General features: G+C 31.2%; 2 protein-coding genes and 1 long non-coding RNA gene across 3 annotated transcripts in view; 1 reads left to right on the top strand and 2 right to left on the bottom strand.

Moving 5' to 3' along the window:
• Positions 1–19,530, top strand: part of LOC126736801 (V-type proton ATPase subunit G-like) — a 50,216-nt gene that overhangs the window by 15,292 nt on the left and 15,394 nt on the right. The gene's annotated exons all lie outside the window — the stretch shown is intronic.
• Positions 772–18,763, bottom strand: LOC126736803 (V-type proton ATPase subunit G-like). The gene is made up of 3 exons (XM_050441361.1): positions 18,513–18,763; positions 11,373–11,572; positions 772–1,040 (listed from the first exon to the last, which is right to left on the bottom strand). The coding sequence occupies exons 1-3, from the start codon at positions 18,595–18,597 to the stop codon at positions 951–953; spliced, it is 375 nt and encodes a 124-aa protein (XP_050297318.1). The 5' UTR covers positions 18,598–18,763; the 3' UTR covers positions 772–950.
• LOC126736805 (uncharacterized) lies at positions 3,484–5,080 on the bottom strand. Its single transcript, XR_007660779.1, has 2 exons — positions 4,511–5,080; positions 3,484–4,010 (listed from the first exon to the last, which is right to left on the bottom strand). It is a non-coding gene; the product is annotated as an uncharacterized LOC126736805 (long non-coding RNA).

The raw sequence follows: 19,530 nt of genomic DNA, 5'->3' as shown, positions 1-19,530 counted from the left end.
GGGTGATAATTACTTGGGTGATTTTTTTGGTAAATTGAAATAACTTTATATATATATATATATATATATATATAATTAATGTGCCGACCTTTGAGCCTTAAGAATTAAGCCGTGTCAATACACAATTTTAGGATTTTACTAGAGTGAACATTTGTGCATATAATAAGGTCTTCTTCATTCAGAAGAGAAGATGAAGATGTTTTCAAATAAAGAGGTCTCTGTGGATTTTTTTTTAAGAAACCATGTTAAAATATCGAAAATAAATTATATTTTAAATGATATAAATGGAAAAACCTACTTTTTTCAAAGATTTTTGAAAATACCGATATGTTTGAAATAGGGTGATAATTACTTGGGTGATTTTTTTGGTAAATTGAAATAACTTTATATATATATATATATATATATATATATATATATATATATATATATATATATATATATATATATATATATATATATATATGTAACTTTATATATGTATATAACACTGCATTTTGTCGCAATAAAAAAACCACCTTGATATGAAAGATAATATCAATATGATGTGGTAATTAACTACCGCGAATGATCTAAAACTACGTTTGCAGTACTTACCGCTGAAATTTGTGACTACTCTGTAGCACCATCGAGGATATATATCATTGTAATAATCTGTCTTTGATTTTTCAGTCTCCAAATGCGGTAATTGTACCTGTTTATCTGGTACAGAGTAGATACACCACTTTTATATTTCTAGCATTATGGGCTTTCGAAAGAATCAATTTATACTTAAATTGTTAACCAATCTATATTACTTAGGTATTCATCAAGTTAGAAATTTGATGCATTACTAAATCTAAAATCCTACTTTTTACAATGTACATAATAGTTATTCATTCTAGAAGCTATAAGTTCTATTCTATGTAAATGGAAATACGTTTATATGCTATTGATAGTATTATTCTTGGCTAAATTGAATTGAAAGTCCTCATGACAAAGAAATTTGGATGTGCTTCAGGAGTGATGTCCACGCAAAGACTAATTAATTCTTCAATAACCTAAAATAATAAGAAACAAAATTATTGGACAATTTGAAACAATGTTAAATGATTGTGTAATATTGTATGCATTTTTTGGGTTATAATGTATCAGAGGGCATCAGCTGCCAAAAGAATAATCGCCAATATACAGGGCGTAAGATTTTCATTTATAATAGGATCTTAGAATGTTTAATTTTATATTAAAAAAAAGTTTTAAACAAAACGATTGGAAACGATTGGAACAACGAGGGCAAAGCTTAAGTCCAACCACTTTGACGTTAAAACTGACGTTGAAATGCGTGGACCCAGATTTTGTCTAAAACCTTGTTTTGTATGCACTCAAAATTATGAGTTATTTCTTTTGAGTAAGTCAATTATAGATTAATTTGAAACAGAAAATACATTATTTAAAATTGCAGTATATCCAACGATTTTTCTACAGACAAATCGAAATTCGCCTGAAAAGATGATCGAGTTAGTCGAAGAGGTATAAAGGGCGGTTTTTGAAATTTATTGTTGTGTGCGTTCGGGGTCAAATCAGCCTACTTAGTAGAATTCTTTTAGCATTTTTCAATGAGAAATTGAATTCCCAAAGATACATCAACGAGTAGGTAGTCAAAATATCCATATTTTCATTAATACTTGTACAAAGAGCATTTGATCTAATTATAGATTGAATAAAAAAGCTTTTGCTTTATTTAAGTTCTTTACAGTTTGACCACCAAGGATAAGGCTAGGCTAATTTTCGAACTTCCATTATCTTTATTTTAAATTTATCACAACGTTTCGGTTGGGAAGTATCTCCAAGCGTTATCAAGTATAAACTAACAACTATTGTACAGACTTATATACTAGAGGTGTGTGTAGAGGTATGTGATGTTTGGTCATTCGTCAAGCGCATTAGATCTTGCATAGTCCTAACAGTAGCGTTCTGGAGAGAGCCTAAATAGTGATCCAAGCTAAGTAAAGCCAAAGAATATCTGTTATACAGCAGTGCTAGCTCTGACTGAGGAGAGACAAGAGAAAACAGTGGAGCGGGAACTCCTCCGACGTGATTTAATTTGTTAATCCAAAAGACCTTAATACAAGATAGGCTAAACCCATATAAAGGAAGGCCAAAAGCCAATAGAGAGAGAGGGAGAGAATAGAGCTCTCCAGATGTTGGAAATATCAACACTGCCTAGCTGAGATTTACGATTACGGTTTTACGTGATAAACAAATGACTGCTTGGTATACGCAGTTCTTGGTATCTACGAGCCCTAACAACTATATGTTGGAACAAGCAGTTATTTTGAAATAAAATGCCCATTTAGCGAAAATATTTTATTAAATTTTTTTTAATCATAAATATGAAATGAACAAGCTTTTTTATAATGTTTAATATTGTTTTTATAATTTATTTATATATTTTAAGTTACTTAGTATTTAATTACTTGGTAAATAATTGAAAAATGCTGACAACTAAATATTGGAACAGGTGAGTTTTAAAAAAGGAAAATACAAATTAGTAAGGCGTAACGTCGCCCTTAGCTTCAATAACAGCCTGAACTCTATGAGGCATTGTACCAACTAGACCTTAACAAAATTCAGGAGTGAAACTATCCCATATTTCCTGTAGTTTAGCACGTAGTTGTGGCAAAGTACGCTGCGGACTATTTCTTAGGCGTTGCTTCATTTTGTGCCAAAGTGTTTCGATCATAGAGTAATTAAAAGTATGAGAGGGGTAAATCCCATAGTGACAAGTAGGCATCATCTTTACCCTAAACTCGATTGCAGCGTGCGGTTGCGGTCTAACCGAACTAAAATAATTGACATTTGTCACAGTCGGTAAAATAGTCTACTGTAATACCGATCCGTCATAGAAATCTGCCTGTCATTTCTATGACGGATCGGTATTACAGTAGACTAGTTTACCGACTGCGACAAATGTCAATTATTTTAGTTCGGCTATTCAAAATTTTAGAATGGCGCGAAATTTAAAATTATTGACCCATTAAATCAATTTTTAACAGCGTAAAGGCTGTGAATCTCGATCACAAACTCTAAAAAATTATGAAATAGTGCAAGTGTATTAATTTAATTTTTGAAGAGGCTAAGAGTGATAATGTTTGTAATTTAAGTTTATTTTATACATTTTTTAATTGAATACGTTAGTGTTTTGACATTAAATTCATCAAATCTACTTTTAAGCTGTTAAGTTAATGCATTTAGGCCCTTCAAAAAAATAAATCGTTAATTGCACTTTTTCACTGATTTTTAGAGAATGTGAAAGAGATTTTACAGCCCAATATGCTATCAAAAAAAGATTTAATGGGCCAAATATGTAAGACAATGTTTTAGAGATTAAGTATAATATATTTAGTCCTATTTTGAGAATTAAATGCTCGATACTAACAATGTTAATTTCACTGTTATCAACAAATTAACAAGGGTAGGGGTAGAATTTAAGTCAATTGTAAAGTAAGTTTATAATTTATTGTCTTAAAAGGGATCCTGATACAATTTGTTTTTGTGCTGCTTTAGCACAACACTCCATGGTATGTATTTTGCTTTTTACATTTTACATTTTGAGGATATGATACAAAAATTACAATTTATCAAATTTATAAATTAATTATTTACAGACATAAGACCTATATTTCTCAAAAATATGCCCTAAAAATTTTACGTTTACTACCTACTTTTTTGTACAGAGGGTACCCAAAAATGTTAGGGGAGTGGTAATATATAAAAACTAATCCTGTAATTAAAATATTCTTTATGGAGAGTATGATATTAAAAATTAGTTGACACTGATGTATACCCTTAATTCTAGATGTCATCGGTCCTTTTTCTTAAATATTCAAAGAGCATCCCTGGATCTTACTCCCACCTTATCAAGGTGAGGTACCTCCTTGAGTAGTGATCTGGTAGAATGGAAGTTGTTTCACTTATTGTGCTTTTGGTACTTCCTAGCAGCAAAGCACTGATGATACCTTTCGTCAGACCTAGTAAAAAGTGGTCTAGCATAATTATGTTCATTCTGAACATTATATTGAGATTGCTGGATTATGATAGCAGGTAATAAAGTCAATGTATCTTCCCAAGGTACTTGTGGCTCAACCAGTACTGGGGTATTTTGAATAATACTTGGGCCAGCAATTGGGAGAGCACATTTTCTTAAATGAGTATGTATAGTACTAGTAAATGAAATATCCTCAAAATGGTCTTGACATAAATAACACCTTGTTGAGGTTGGGCTTAAACCAAGTATTTTAAACCATTGGGACCTCCTAATAATGTCACTTTCAGGAAATTTAAAGAAAATTTTATTTTTGTATGAATCTTCAATAGGACAATAGTATGTATTAGAACAAGTGGGTGCCTTGTATTTAAAAATTAATTTTCCTGGTGATGACATTATTAGGGCAGTTTTAAAATGGTAAACAACAATTTTAGGTGACCTACAACATGGTGAAAACTATTTGATAAAAAAAATTGCACTCACCCCATCCTAGGGATCTGAAACCACACAATAAAACAACAAAAAAGCTTCTGCCTATATGATGAAATTACACTTTAATGACTTTAAGCTACATTTTTAACTATTTTTTGTTGAGAAAAAAACAAAAGAACACACCCAATGGACGCCCAAATAAAAAGGAATAAGCAATGGCGACGATCGATGATGCGAAGATGGCAAGGAAGGAAAGAAAATCGATAATAATAATGACAATTATGACAGAAGTTGGCCCTCGATGCCGTCTAACCGAACTAAATATCTTAGGTTAAGGTTTAAAACTTGATGATCAATTTAGGCTACCTTTCAAACACTCTTTTAATATTCATTTCTCTATGGTTTCGATTGGATTGAGATCCGGGCTGCTAGAGGGGTGTGACAAAACTTTCATATTATGTTCCCCCATCCATTTTTTTGGAGATTTAGCAGTATGACATGAGGCACCGTCCTGTTGAAAGATAAAATCTCCAGATGGATATAAATTTTCTGCACTTGGTAAAAGCGAATGTTCGAGAATGTGATATTTTTCTGCATTTACTATGCCATCAATAAAGTGTAACGTTCCCAACCCTTTAGCTGACATACAACCCCACACCATGATGCCCTGTGGAAACATTACAGTCCTTTTAAGACAATCCTCATGGAATGCTTCTGTTTTGTCCCGAATCACACGCTTTCGATAATCTCCGACACAGACATCAAATTTGCTTTCGTCGCTATAAATAACTTTGCTCCAATTTTCTTTGGTCCACGAGAGTTTTGATTTGGCCCAAATGCAACGATTCCTTTTTTGAGTCTCCGTTAACAATAGTTTTTCTTTGGCGTAGGCGAAAAAATGAGAAAATGAAAATAATATAGCACAGAACAGCCTATTAAACATACCTTATAAAAACTAAGACCGCTCTTGTGGATATATTTGCGGCGGCATTCTCTGGAAACATTTATCCCACTTTCTCTATTCCACCTTGCAGTTACTTTTCGTAGAGTATTTCTTCTTCCCGACTTACAAATTATAATCAAGTTCCTTACATTTCTTTGAGAAACAACTTTTGGACGTCCTGAACTTTTGCCGCGAACACCAATACTGGAAGTTTCACCATATTTTTTAATTATATTAAATATAGTAGTTGTTGCAACATTTAATTCACTGGAGATTTTTCGCATTGTTTTCCCTTTATGGTACTGCCGGATAATAATTTTTCGTACTTTTAGATCAGTAGGTTTTCCACGAGCCATTATTGTATTTTACTCGTAATAAAAATGACAGTAATTGATTATTAATGGTCAAGTGACGCATCAAAAATTTGACAAAGCACTACTTACTTTTGTTTATTCAAAGCCATCTTCGCATCATGCTAATAAAACTGGAAAAATTTGAGCACAAGTAAAAAAATAAAAAAATAAATAAATTAAAAGAATTACGGTAAACTGGAATTTTATTCGTAAAATGACTACTTGTTCCAATATATAGTTGTTAGGGCTCGTAGCGTTGATTGAATATTTGGGAAGATACGCAATCCTGTGTTAAAAAGTGTACCCGGTCGACTATCGGATTGCCGTTCAGTTTCGTGCACCGTGTGGTGCTGCCGCGAAGCGTCATATCTAGGAACGATTTATTTTAGCTGTGTGGACTTGGCTTTTGGCTTCTTTGAGTCAGGTTTTCAACGACGCTGGAATCTCCGGTTACGCGGCCGTGTTGGATATTTTTTTAAGATATGGGATGATGCTGCCAATTATGTTTTTATTATTTTTTTTGAACATACAACACGGTGTCATTTATGTGGTGGTCAAGTGATAAGTGATATACTTAAGGGTGGAGGCATATTGAAATTTTTTAAAAGTTAAAATTTATAAACAAATAATTACTTACCAAAATATGTTTTTGAGACAAAAATTAATACAAAAATATATATAATAAGCTATTTTTACAAAATTACCAACAAGGTTTAATACAAGTTATAATTCCAACAAACATTGTTTCCTTCATTTTGTGTTCAAGAGGGTCAAGTTTTTAAATAAAAAGCCCGTTGCACTTAATTAACTAAAAACTAATATACAAAAAATATGTGGAACAAATTTTAAGATATAAGTAGGTTTCACGTAAATATTATAAAGAATAATTGAAATAATTCATAAGACTTAATACCGATCATAATATAACTTCTTGATCAATAATTTTTTGTAAAAAGTAACCCATTTTGTCATGTGATTCAATATCTGAAAAATTGTGCAGCGTAGTGACATCTGTAAAGTAAGGGGTTGTGTTTCCTTTTATAATAAAATCTAAATACTTCCTAAATTTTGCAAAAAACTGAAATTTGGCAAAATCATTTTATTTTTTTCTGGCGTTATTTCAAAATATATGACAAAAGTAGTTATTAAATGAATAAATTATTGTGACCACTTTTTCTCGCCTATACGATGACACCTTTAAAATTTAAAATACGACGTTCTGTCTTTAAAGAGCCATCATCAACTTTGTTTTTCTTTGTCGGCGCTATATTGACCATTTGCAGTTTAACGACGCGGGAATCTTTGGCTGCCCGGTCGTTTTGTTATTTTTTTAAGACAAGGGCGATGATGATAACAGCGCTTTTATTTATTTTGTTATTGCCGATATTTAAATGCGCTGTGATCTCGCATAAATAACTAGATAAATGTGGTGGTTAAGTAATGTATGAATGTTTGAATAAGGGTTGAAATGTTTTGAATAAGGGTGTAACAACACTATAAAATATCGAAAATAGGCCACACTTTAATTTGCAATACAGGGAAACACTTAATTACTAATTCTTAAAACTAGAAAAAGTTAATAAGAAAAAAAAACAAATATTTTGCTTAACAGTATGAAGGGTCTCATCGCGGTTATACAGGATGTCCAAAATAAGGATGAGCAATAAATGGTTTAATTAGGCGAAAGTTGCGCAATATAAATGCAATGATTGAATAAATGCAATCTAAAAATTGGAAAAATGCCAAATACTTCCTAATATTCAGGAAAAAGGTGAAATTTGGCAAAATGTTTTTTTTTATTTTTTTCTGGCGTTATTTGAAAATATAAAATAAAATCATTTATACATTGTTGTAAACGCTTTCTCTCATTTATAAGTTAACATCTTTAACTTTTAAATACGACGTTTAATAACTCTTAAATCCTTCTTTAGAGAGTCATAATCAACTTTTTTTCTTCTTGTCGACTCCATGTTGGCCACTTGCAGTTTTGAATAACCCTTTTACAACAAGAATTACTTTTTCAACGAGGTAATTTCTAGTGAGTAGTTGGAATCATCCCTATTAAATATTATATACCTCTCTCTCTTTTAAATACAATTTCGAATTTCAAAAAATTCAAAACATACTTTATTCATAAATACATGGTACCTACTTGTTGACATGGTACTTCTATGATATAAAATAGGCACATTAATCGACATATTACTAACACATAATTTAAAAACAATACACAATAGTGGGTTCAACATACTAGTATAAACACAAAATGTATTTTCAATTTCAAAGCAAGACGACTTAAAAATTTTTTAGAGTAACATCACAAATTCTAACCTTTACATCTTTACTAAAAACTAATTATATAAGATTGGCCTGTTCCTAACTATCTTAAAAAAATTCTAATGCTATAAAAATACTTGCTTTTAAGAAGTTTCGTTAAGAACTTTTTAAAGCGAGGAGAACTTCTAGAGACTTTTATGACATTTGGAAAATGATTAAACATTTTTATGCTCAAGTAAATAAGAGAATTCTTAGTTCACTTTTCGGGATGGGCATTGGAATATTGTATTCTTTTCTGATATTATAATGTTTTAAGGAGCCATTATTTTGAAGATACAATTTATATTTTTTATATATTAGGCAAGCAGACTCAACAATAAACAAGCAACACAAGGAAAGTATCTTTAAATAGGGGTCTGCATGTCCTGTGGAGATTTATGACACATATATTTAATGGCTCGTTTTTTAAAAACAAACACCGAGTCAAAAAGCCGTTTACTAATGCAACTCCAAAATGTTATTCTATACTGTAGGTATTTTTGTATGAAAGTAAGTTCCAACTTTCGACAAAAAAAATAGACCGTTTTTGCAGATATCAATCTCAGTTCATTTAAAACCACTCTAACAACATAACATCGTCTAGCCAGTTTTTGCCTCCTGACATATCTCCATAAAACTTACGTTTATGATCGATAACAATTCGAAGAAATCTGTTAAAATTATTCACTTCCAATTCTTTCTTGTGAATCATGAACTGCTCTGAACATAAAAACTTAACAATTTAGTCTTATCTATGTTTAAAGACAACAAATTAGCATCAAATCACTGTTTAATCATTAATAAATCTTTAGAAATTGTTTTTGTTAATGTGCTTTTATTATTGTCTGCCCATAAGATAGTGGTGTCATCTGCAAAAATAGTGAAGAATCCTCTTATCTGGAGAAACGCCAGGTCATTTATATACAATAGAAATAAAATAGGACCGAGAAACGAACCCTGCTTACTACACAAAGTTCAGACAAACTGCCATTTGGCCAAACAAACTTTTTTCTGTCTAACAAAACAAAATTTTAACCATTCTAGAGCAACTCCCTTAAACCCATATCTAGAAAGCTTATCGAGCAGTTGGTTGACACAGTCACAGTCTTTAGAGAAGTCGCAGAATACCGCTGCAGCAAAGTGACCTTCTTCAAGCTCAAATATAATCTCTCCAGGAATGAAAACATTACTCGACATTCATTTAATATGTTATTTTTTTTTATTAGGAAAGCTACCATTCGTACTATAACCAGTTTCTCAATAACTTTAAAGGCTTTTTAGGCTTTATTTTTATCTTTTTCATGAATGAATTTCATCATGAAAACAATTATTGAAAATACTTAAAACACTAAAGACCATAAACATAATATATTGATTTAAAATTTTCTTAAAGTAAAAAAAATAAAAAGAGAAAATGGCTCTCATAGGCATGAAGAGACAGTATTTTTAAGAGTTCGGATTGATTTTTGTAGATAAAATAGATAATTTTCTGTGAGGTTTATAATTAGATTTTTTTAAAGATTTTCTAATAAGATTTTGAGATTCCCATATTAGGTTGTTATAAATCAAAGTCTTAATTAATATACGCACACTGATTAATTTTGCCTAAAGGAGCCATCGTCTCACAAACTAAACACATTTACATATATCTATTTATTTGTGATTATGATATCCAAGAAAAATTTTTAACAACTACCAAATTGCAATACGGCAAACACGAACCTGTGCAAAAACTCTCCCACACGACTCGGATGATCGGCCGATTACTAATGAGAAGCGACGGACGAAATTATTTTCGCGCATACTGGAGAGAATCGCCATCTATTTTTCACGCATATTTGCGGTCACGCTTTAGCCCATAAGGTTGCGTATCTTCCCAAATATTCAATCAACGCTCGTAGTAAGCATTTGCTTTCTTGGTCTTCGATACTAAACCTCAGGTTTTAGACACCAATAACTTACGTTGATAGCTTTACATTGGATTGAATTTCTGTACAATATGCTTGATTTTCTGATTCAAATACCTTAATGGAAGTAACCTTAATTTTATTAGGTTGATTACATTTTGGTTGAATTTGTTATATTTGATAGGTTGCAAATTCTTACAGTTTTTTATTTCTTTGTTAAGTAAATGAATGTCTTTATGACATGGTTTAATTCCTTTTGTTATTTAGTGTCACTACTATTTTCTTTAGTTTCTCCTCAAAATCCTATGTCAAACAATCTTTTTTTTTTTAATGCGCCATCTCAGATTTAAGAGTGGTATTCATATTTAATATTTGTTCTTAAACATATTCTCTAGGTTATATTTGCGCAACGCTTCAAATTATGAATTATAAGTATGAATACAATTATGAATTATGACTCCATGACGTTATTATCACTACAAGCTTCAAAGAATGTATCAGCAGCACATTCCAATAGACTATTTAGTCTAAATTAGTCCGTTTAAGGACGCTTGATATTATTTTTTTCATTACTTGACCTTGACAGCCAAAAGTTCATATTTGAAATACTGTTAGTTGGGTTCACATGGTTTAAAACAAGATCTATCTATATCTACTATTAGCACAGACTTTCTCAAGATATGTTTCATTCCATGTGTCACGTTCACGGCCGAACACTAAACCATAGGACCTTCAATCCATGCTTGAAGAACACTTCCCAGTTGTATCATGTGAATGACATTATACACAAAATAGCCTGAACTCTACACCCTAAAAATGACTATTGATCAACACCACTTTTAAAAGGCGTGACATATAGCCAAAAGGAGCAATTGTTTCTAAGTTTTTTGTGAAGCGGAGGATACCATGGACCAAAATGGATCAAAAAATGTATTTCCAGAACATCAGCTGTCTGAAAACCAAGTTAGATGATTTATTACTCATAATCAAAGATCATAAATTTAAAGGTATTTGTTTGTGTAAGTACTGGCTAACCAAAGAACTTATAGACCACTTTAACATAGATGGATACAATATAGCCAACTATAGCACTGCTTATATTAATTTAAAAAAAAAAAAGATTGTCTGCTGTGCTCAAACGGATCAGTGTTATGCAAGTCTCAGACATTGACTTTGTGATTTATTGTCTTTAGAACTACTTACATAATATTGCATAACTCCACGTAAATTATTTCGTATAACTTAAATACCAATATTAATCATACATCTGAAATCATACACATAATCACAGTAAACAAAACAAAGTCATATAATAGTTGCATACTATCTGCCAATTTGTTTAATATGGGGTTTGAATTGATTTATTACAATAATCATAATTTGTATTAATTTACCTTATCTTTGTTATCCTCAACCAATTTTTCCATATTTCTTAAATAAGTTTCTGTGTCTTTATTAATTTTAGCTGCCACGTCTTCTTTTGAACCCATATGTTTGGCCTCATATTCTCTAAACTGCCTTTCTCTTTCCCTCCTATATGCCTCAATTTCTGCTTGTGCCTCATCCCTTGCTTGTTTTATGCGTTTGACTTTTCCTTTAAAAATAAAAATTACAAGATATGAATAAGATAGAGGTATTAAATTACTACTTAAACACCTTATTTTAAAGAATATAAGACATAAAAATATCACCTTTAATATGTTTTATATGAAACCAAAACAAATACATAAAAAAATTAAATTTTATTAAAATAGTATATTGTGTAATAAGTTTTGAAAAAGACTCTTTGCACACGGGTGTGACGGTTTATTTACACGAGCCGTAGACAAGTGCCATAAGTCACACTTGTGTGCAAAGAGCGGGCTCAAATGTGTTGCACTATACTGTTTCTACGACTGCATATCACAAAATAAATTATCAACAATATTCTTTAATGACAATAACAGGTGAACAAGTGTTCTATTTTCTCCATTTTTGATATAACAATAAAACTAAATAACTATATATATGGTATATAGAAATAAAAAAAGATAAATATAAAAAAAGTAAAGAATATTCTGATGAATATCGTTGGGTCGCTGGATCATTCCTTGGCAAAGGCTGCAACGGGATTTTTTAGGAAATGTGGGACGACGATGGCTCCACAGACTCCATAATTTTATTAGATATTTGTAGTTTGTTTCCAATTCGGCACTGGAATGCCAGCCCTATGGCGCTTCAAAGTGAGCAAATCACCCCGTGCGTTGACTGATATTGACGCTGATTATCCCCGAAAGCAGTGCCCGGTGTATTTTCTGGATTAGGAAAATTCAGAAATTCGGTGACTTTTCTTGCTATATTTCCTATTTTGTTGATACCAACAACTTGTTTTGTGCATTTAGCATTACGACAATCATTGTAATATCATCAATATTGTGGGGACGTTAGTCTTCATCCCCACAATCATATGAATTATTGCATAAAGTACCTGTAAAGGTAAAAGATATGGGTACTTTTGTTTTTGAGTGCTGAATTTTAACTAATATTGCTGAATTAAAGTCTCATATATCTTCAGTTGTTAATCTGCATAGCTCTTCCCACCTAAAACCTCCTATTAATCCAATTGCCACCACAGCCTAAGAAGTTAAGATATATTAAATTAGTTTTTAATTTATTGATATTATCTGCGTAAAATCCCTTAAGAAGCCAATATTTGTCATGGGGAGGAGTAAATAGGAATCGATCAAAAAATCCTTTTCAGTGAGAATGTTGGACTTAAGTAACCAATTTTATATAATTACCCAAAACCACATTATGTTTTATCTTTAGCGTGCTTTTCAAGATTGAGTATTCAGACCAGAGAATGACTTATATTTCTTCAAAAATTTCTCAAAATAGACTAGCGCCGAATTATCAGAAAGGAATATATTTGCGGCTCGCTGCGTCAATTTGAAAGGATCGGTAGATTAAATTGTGTGCTCCATTGCCCGAAAAAGAAGAAACAAAAATGAAGGGATATCTGATATTTAAGTTCAATTACTTTTCAAATAATATGACACTGATAAATACGCCAGAGACAATGTTGGCAATCTTAGTGACATCTGATGCTAGACGGCTTTTTACCAGTTTTCCGGTTTCACTTAATGACTTTTGAAGCTTAACATTTTTTATTCTAAGGGTCGTATTTTGTTATGCTACAAATCCTTTTACATGCGTCTGCATCAGTTCTATAGGATTTAATTGCAAATAATATGGCGGTAAACGCAGCACAGTTATAAATTAGACTTTCACAATTTATTCTAGGGCATATTTCGAAACGTTTTATAATAATTTGCCATGTCTAAGAGTTCTTTCTTAACAATTTCAGATTTAAACTTAATATCTTTTGTCATTGAGTCAATAATTTATTGTTTTCTCCAAGATAAAGTCGGTGTCTTCTCCATGTGCGGTAAATGATGTTAGGTTATCCATATTCATGACGGAATTAACCGGAAAAAAAATTATGCTTGAATTTTAACAAAATAGTCTTCAAAAACATTCGACTTCGTATCCTCATAGTAATGTCTCATCCAGCATGACATTAAAAATCTATTTTCGCTTCCAATGTATGCAATTCTTATTTTCTTCCATTTTCCTGAAGACACTTTAATACCCGTTGAAAGATCTTTTGAAAAAGTCTAACTGGAAACTTGGCTAACACTGGTTATATTATTGTCTTGCGACATTGTTCATATTATACAGGGTGATTGATGGTTGATGGTACCTTAGACGTTTACAGAAAACGGAAAATAGTTTTTTTTTGAAAATTTGGCATCATGGGTTTTAGCTAGTGATGTAACGATTATTATCAACATTTCTTATCATTAGTTCTTGGGCAAGTCATTGTACTATGGTCCTCCGCACAGTATCCACAATTTTCAACAGTTCGGCTCTTACATTGTGTACTTTTATGATAATAATCCTGACATCTGAAACATCGCATAGTAAGATCTTCATATATACGGTAAGTACTCCATTCAATAAATACCTTTCTATTATAAATAATTTTGTGAAATAGGCGAGATGATGCCTCTACAAATATTGTGAAAGTACTGATATGCTTATTTTCTTTAATAAAGGGTGTCCCGAAATTACATCGCAATATTTTATCTTTACCTAAAAATAAGACAAAAAGTCCTGTATATGGACTTATGGTTCAAAAGTGCATCGTTTTTAAGTTACAGGGTGTTTTATGAATCATGTTAAAGATGGTTTTTTGTTAATAAATCCGGAACGCCTAGTTGTAATCTTTTGAAATTTTCAACATTTACTATTGGTTTTATTAAAAACTGATATTGCAACCATTTTGCCAAAATGTATACAGGGTCGTGTAAAATAAGTGGTCGGTAAAGTTTAAATTGTTAAAACTTTTTTTCTAGCAACTCCGTGATAATTTTGGTATTAGAATTGAAAAGAACAAACATTTTTACATAAAAAAGGTGCTCTTGTCTAATTTCGATAGGAGCTTCCGTTTTCAAAAAAATTAGATGTAAATGTTTTGCAAAGAGAACGCGTAAGTTATTTTGGTAACAGTTAATAAAATTAAAAAGCATCTTAAAAATCCGTTGGGGATAAACATGACCTAAGACTATCACAAATACTTTATTTAAGATCAAAAATTGTTTTTCGAGTTCAATTGTTTTTTTTTAAATGTAATAGAATAGGTAAAAAAAAGGAAGAATTAATTTATTACGTAACAAAAAAACATAAAAACACCAAACAAAAAAGCACAAATTACAACAAATGTTCAAAGTGGTTTCCATTTTGCTGAAGACACAATCTTCCCCTACGCGTTATTGCGCGAGTAGCCCTTAAAACAAAAAATGGATTTCTCTTTATTTCATTAACAGCCCAATTAATCCTTTGCATCAGTTGTTCACGGGTATATACCAACTCATTTAAATGTCCCCATAAATAATAATCTAACGAAGTTAGATCTGGAGATCGAGGAGGCCAATTTATAGGACCACCTCGTCCAATCCAACCCATTGATAAAATTGGATCCTCAACGGAAAATCGTCTGGCTCTAAATCTTGGACCCGCTGGTAATGAAACGGATGTAACCCTTGGGATCTTAGCATTCTTCAAAAAAAATCCCTGGATATTAATTATTGTTTAAATCAAATAAAAGAAACGCGTCAATTGTTAAGCAATAGAAGAAATGAAGAAGTTTTTAATACAATTTTTGATAAAGCCAGCAGTCTGACTACCATAAATACATTGAAAAGATGTAAAGCTGGATTGAACAAAATAGAAATTATCAAACAATATAGAGCTTTATATTTTGAAATATTTGACCATGTTTTATCAGAAATGGATGTACGTTTTCAAGATTGTGAGAAATAAAAATTTGTATGCTTAGCAGATTCAACAAAGTTTGAAACGTACAGTTTAACATTTCCTTCGGAAGGTTTTCAAAATTTACTGGAATTTTATGGCACAAAGTTCACAAAACAACAAAGACTAAAAAATAAACTTTGCCTTCTGTATGCCGATGAAAATTATAAAAATGTGAATTTGCAAGAACTAATAATAAAATTAAAATCAAATAAAGACATTTTTACGGAAGCTTATAATTTATTTTGTCTAATTCTCACCATTCCATCGACAAGCGTGTCCATAGAAAAGAGTTTTTCAGGTTTAAAAGGGCTAAAAACATTTACAAGAAATACTATTTCACAAGAAAGACTTTCCAGTTTGGCTATTATTTCACTACATAAAGAACTATTAAAAGAACTTATGCAAATGCAACATCTGTTTTACGAGGATATTATTAACCGATTCGCTTCCCTAAAGGACCCAAGGATCGACTTGATTTATAAAAACTAGGTAAGTCAGCTCTAACTATAATACTATTTTCTGGGCCATGCAGATCTTCACCTACTTTTTTTTCCCACGAGCCGCCACTGCAGCTTCCTATATCATTACAAAATGTTGAAATACTTAATGGTTTTTTACTGATATAAACAATAACAACAATAAGCCTAATACCGATTTTATAAATTTTTTTAAGGAGCACAGAATTTTTCTAAATATATACGATTTTAAGTTTAATTTAGTAGACCAGGATTTAGTAGAAAAAATTCTTCAAACTATAAAAAGCAAGGCATTTGGATCCGATAATTTAAATATTACTATTATTGTGCTTTGCTGTCCTGTGATTATTAACCCTCTTACCCATATTATAAATTGTTGTCTGGAGAATAGCTATTTTCCGGAAAAGTGGAAGGACGCCAATATTACACCCTTACCTTAAATAAAAAATCCCACAGAATTCAACAATCTTCGTTCTATTTCTATATTTTCTGTTCTTTCGAAAATTTTGGAAGAAATTATGGAGCGCCAAATTCTTGATTATTTAAATAGCAATAATCTCATCCCAGAATATCTGTCTGGGTTTCGTAAGGGCTATAGCTGTGTCACTGCGTTATCTCAAGTTACAAACGATATATTTTGGGCTTTGAATAAAGATCAGGCAACTGTTTTAATTCTCTTAGATTTTACCAAAGCATTTGACAGGGTGAATCATGAGATACTCATATCTTTATTGCATAATTTAGGATTTTCTCACACGGCCTTAACACTTATGTCATCTTTTCTTTCAAACCTCAAAGAGTTCTGCTAAATGAAAAAATATCGGAGGCACTTGAAGTTATTTCTGGTGTACCACAAGGTAGTATTTTGGGTCCATTGCTATATACAATATATACATCGCAATTAACAAAAAATAAAATAGATGTAAACATCACTGCTATGCAGATGATTTACACTCAAATTTATTATTCATTTAAACCCAGTTATGCTCCTGAAGCTAACTTTAATATTAATATAGATCTTAATAATATCTTTGCTAAACTCAAAATCTACTTTTAAAAATTAATCCAGCCAAATCTAAAGCTATTATTTTTTGTAGTGATGCTCGCCGGATTGAGATTTTAAATAACTTTAGACTTGAAATGAATAACGATGTTTGTTATACAATTTCAAAATTCAGCCAATAATCTTGGGCTCCTAATAGATCATAAACTAAAATTTAGGGAGCATGTTACACTTAAACTTAAAATTGGATACTCTGCTTTAAAAACTCTTTACTCGCAGAAGAATTACTTAAGTACTAATATTTAAAAAATGCTTTGTGAAGCATTGGTTTTGTCACCTTTCAATTTCTGCGACCCTATCTATGGTCCTTGTCTTGACTGCTCAGATGCCTATCGGATACAAATTACAAAAACTTCAGAATTCCTGCCTAAGACTTGTATTTGGCGTAAGGAGAGGGGGCGCATATTTCTCATAAGCTAAAGGATGCGGGCTGGTTAAATATGTTCAATCGACGAGTATTACATTTAATTTTTTTTTATAAGTTACTTAAGTGGAAGTCTCCATCACATTTGCATAGAAAGATCAGATGCCGAACATAACCTGTATGTATGTACATAACCTAAATATTAGAAGAAAAAATTTGCTTACTATTCCGGCGCACAATAAGGAATTATTTAAAAAGTCATTTTCATATTTGATTGCACACTATATAAATAGGTTTAAAATAAATGATTTTACATTGACAGAAAAAACTTTTAAAGTTAACATTAAGCTGCTTCTCCTTGGTTAATTATGTGTATGAGTGATTTTTTTTTACGTTTTTGTGTATAATATTGTTCATGATTTTGTTCCTGAAAGGCTTTGAACGTTGCTATAAATCGGTATATAATTTCCCTCATCTTCCCTTCCACTCATATTTTTTTTCATATCTTGATCCTCTTCCCATGCTCTCGTTAGGTATGTTCCTTCTTTTTCAGTAGAATATTTATTATTAAATTTTTAAATTATTGTTTTTTTTTTAATTTTTTTGGCCTCAATAGAATTCAGGGAGCCTTTTATGTAAGAGATATTTCTGTAAATTTGCATATTATGGCCTGTTGGTCACCTTGCATTATTAGCTTTTTTATTTAGTTACAAATCCGTCGAGTTTTTTTTGTTATTGTTAAAATGGTGAAATACTCAATATTTAGTGAAATTTTGTAAAAGTTAATACACCTACCTATTAGTTTTATTCTTTGTGCTTAATTGCTGTAATTTCTTGGTGACTTATAAACGTCTTATTATTATAATAATTATTATTAATATTATGATATAAGCTTGTCATCACATTATGACAAGTATAAATAGCGGAAATAATCACTCGCTTGGTTAGAAGTTATTATTTCTCGGTTGAACATATTTTCGTTATAAAATACTTTCATAAGTAATATGTGTCGGAAAAGTATGTAATTGAAAAACAAAATTAATAGTGTAACTTCTCTTGAGATCTAAAGTTCTACCAAATGAAATGTTTTTGCAGTGCATTTAGCCCATCTAGCTGACGATTGAAAGTTCAATTTCCAGAATATATTTAACAAATATATTATTTCCTAATAGAAAGAAGTTACATCTAAATGGTTACCAAAAGAATCGGCAGTATTTTTTAAGCATTTAATCAACAAATTAAATTTTTTCATGCAGCTACAATTTAAACTTACTTTTTCTAGCTTCAGCAACTTTTTCAGCAGCCCGTTTTTCAGCTACCAACAGTTGCTGAATACCGTGAGTCTGATGACTCGCCATATCACCACTTGCAAAAACAAAAAACTCGACCTTAACTGATTGTGTCTTATGCGTATAGAAAGATAGGAAGCGACCACTTAAATTTTTAGCAGTTCAGTAAATACATAATAATAATATCGCTCAATTACTAAATTAATGCCGAGAAAAATAAACTGGTCCCGAGGTAGTAAGAGTGGGAATCGGTCCAGCTTCGGCCTGTTTTTAAAATAGAATTTAAACTCGCGGTTTTCAAAGGATCTAAATTATGTATTATAATGTGTGTTTTTAAGGCGACTGATCTACACATAAATTTCGTTCTTAATGAGCACACATTTTGAATTATCATTTTTTACGCATTATGTACATATGTTCGTTGACTGGACATTTAATATGCGAGTCTGGTTAGTCAATCTAAGCTAAGCTATCTATTTGAATTATATATGTACTTACTGTAATAAACCTCGTTCTTTATTCTTACAGTTAGTTTTTTATTATACAGTCTCAAGATTTTTGTATTCAATGAAACGGAAAATATTGCTAAAACCGATAAGCTTACATATAGGGTGCTCATTTTTATAGCTAATAAACATGGATATCTTGTTTCTTATTTAACCGACCCTAGGTGCGCAACCTTTTTCTTCAGAAAATGGCGCTAAGACATTCACACAATACCTCATACTATCTTAAAAAATATATTTTCCCCAAAGTCTTTTTGGAGCAAAAGTTATAACATACTTATACCGGACAGCCCAAGTTTATTTTTTGACCTTGGAGAAGGTCAAATGAAATTCATAAACAATGGCCAAGGAGTTGTTTTTTTGAAACGTTTCTTTAAGGCTTGGAAGAATACACATTGAGAAGGAAACTTTACAAGAATAATCGATTTTTACTATTACAATAACTTTAAAGCCGTGAACCCATTTTCCAAGGTAACTAAATAATTCGATTTTTATT

The sequence above is a fragment of the Anthonomus grandis genome, chromosome 5 (genome assembly GCF_022605725.1).
Source record: "Anthonomus grandis grandis chromosome 5, icAntGran1.3, whole genome shotgun sequence".
NCBI lineage: Eukaryota > Metazoa > Arthropoda > Insecta > Coleoptera > Curculionidae > Anthonomus > Anthonomus grandis.
This window is presented reverse-complemented; position numbering and strand designations above follow the sequence as displayed.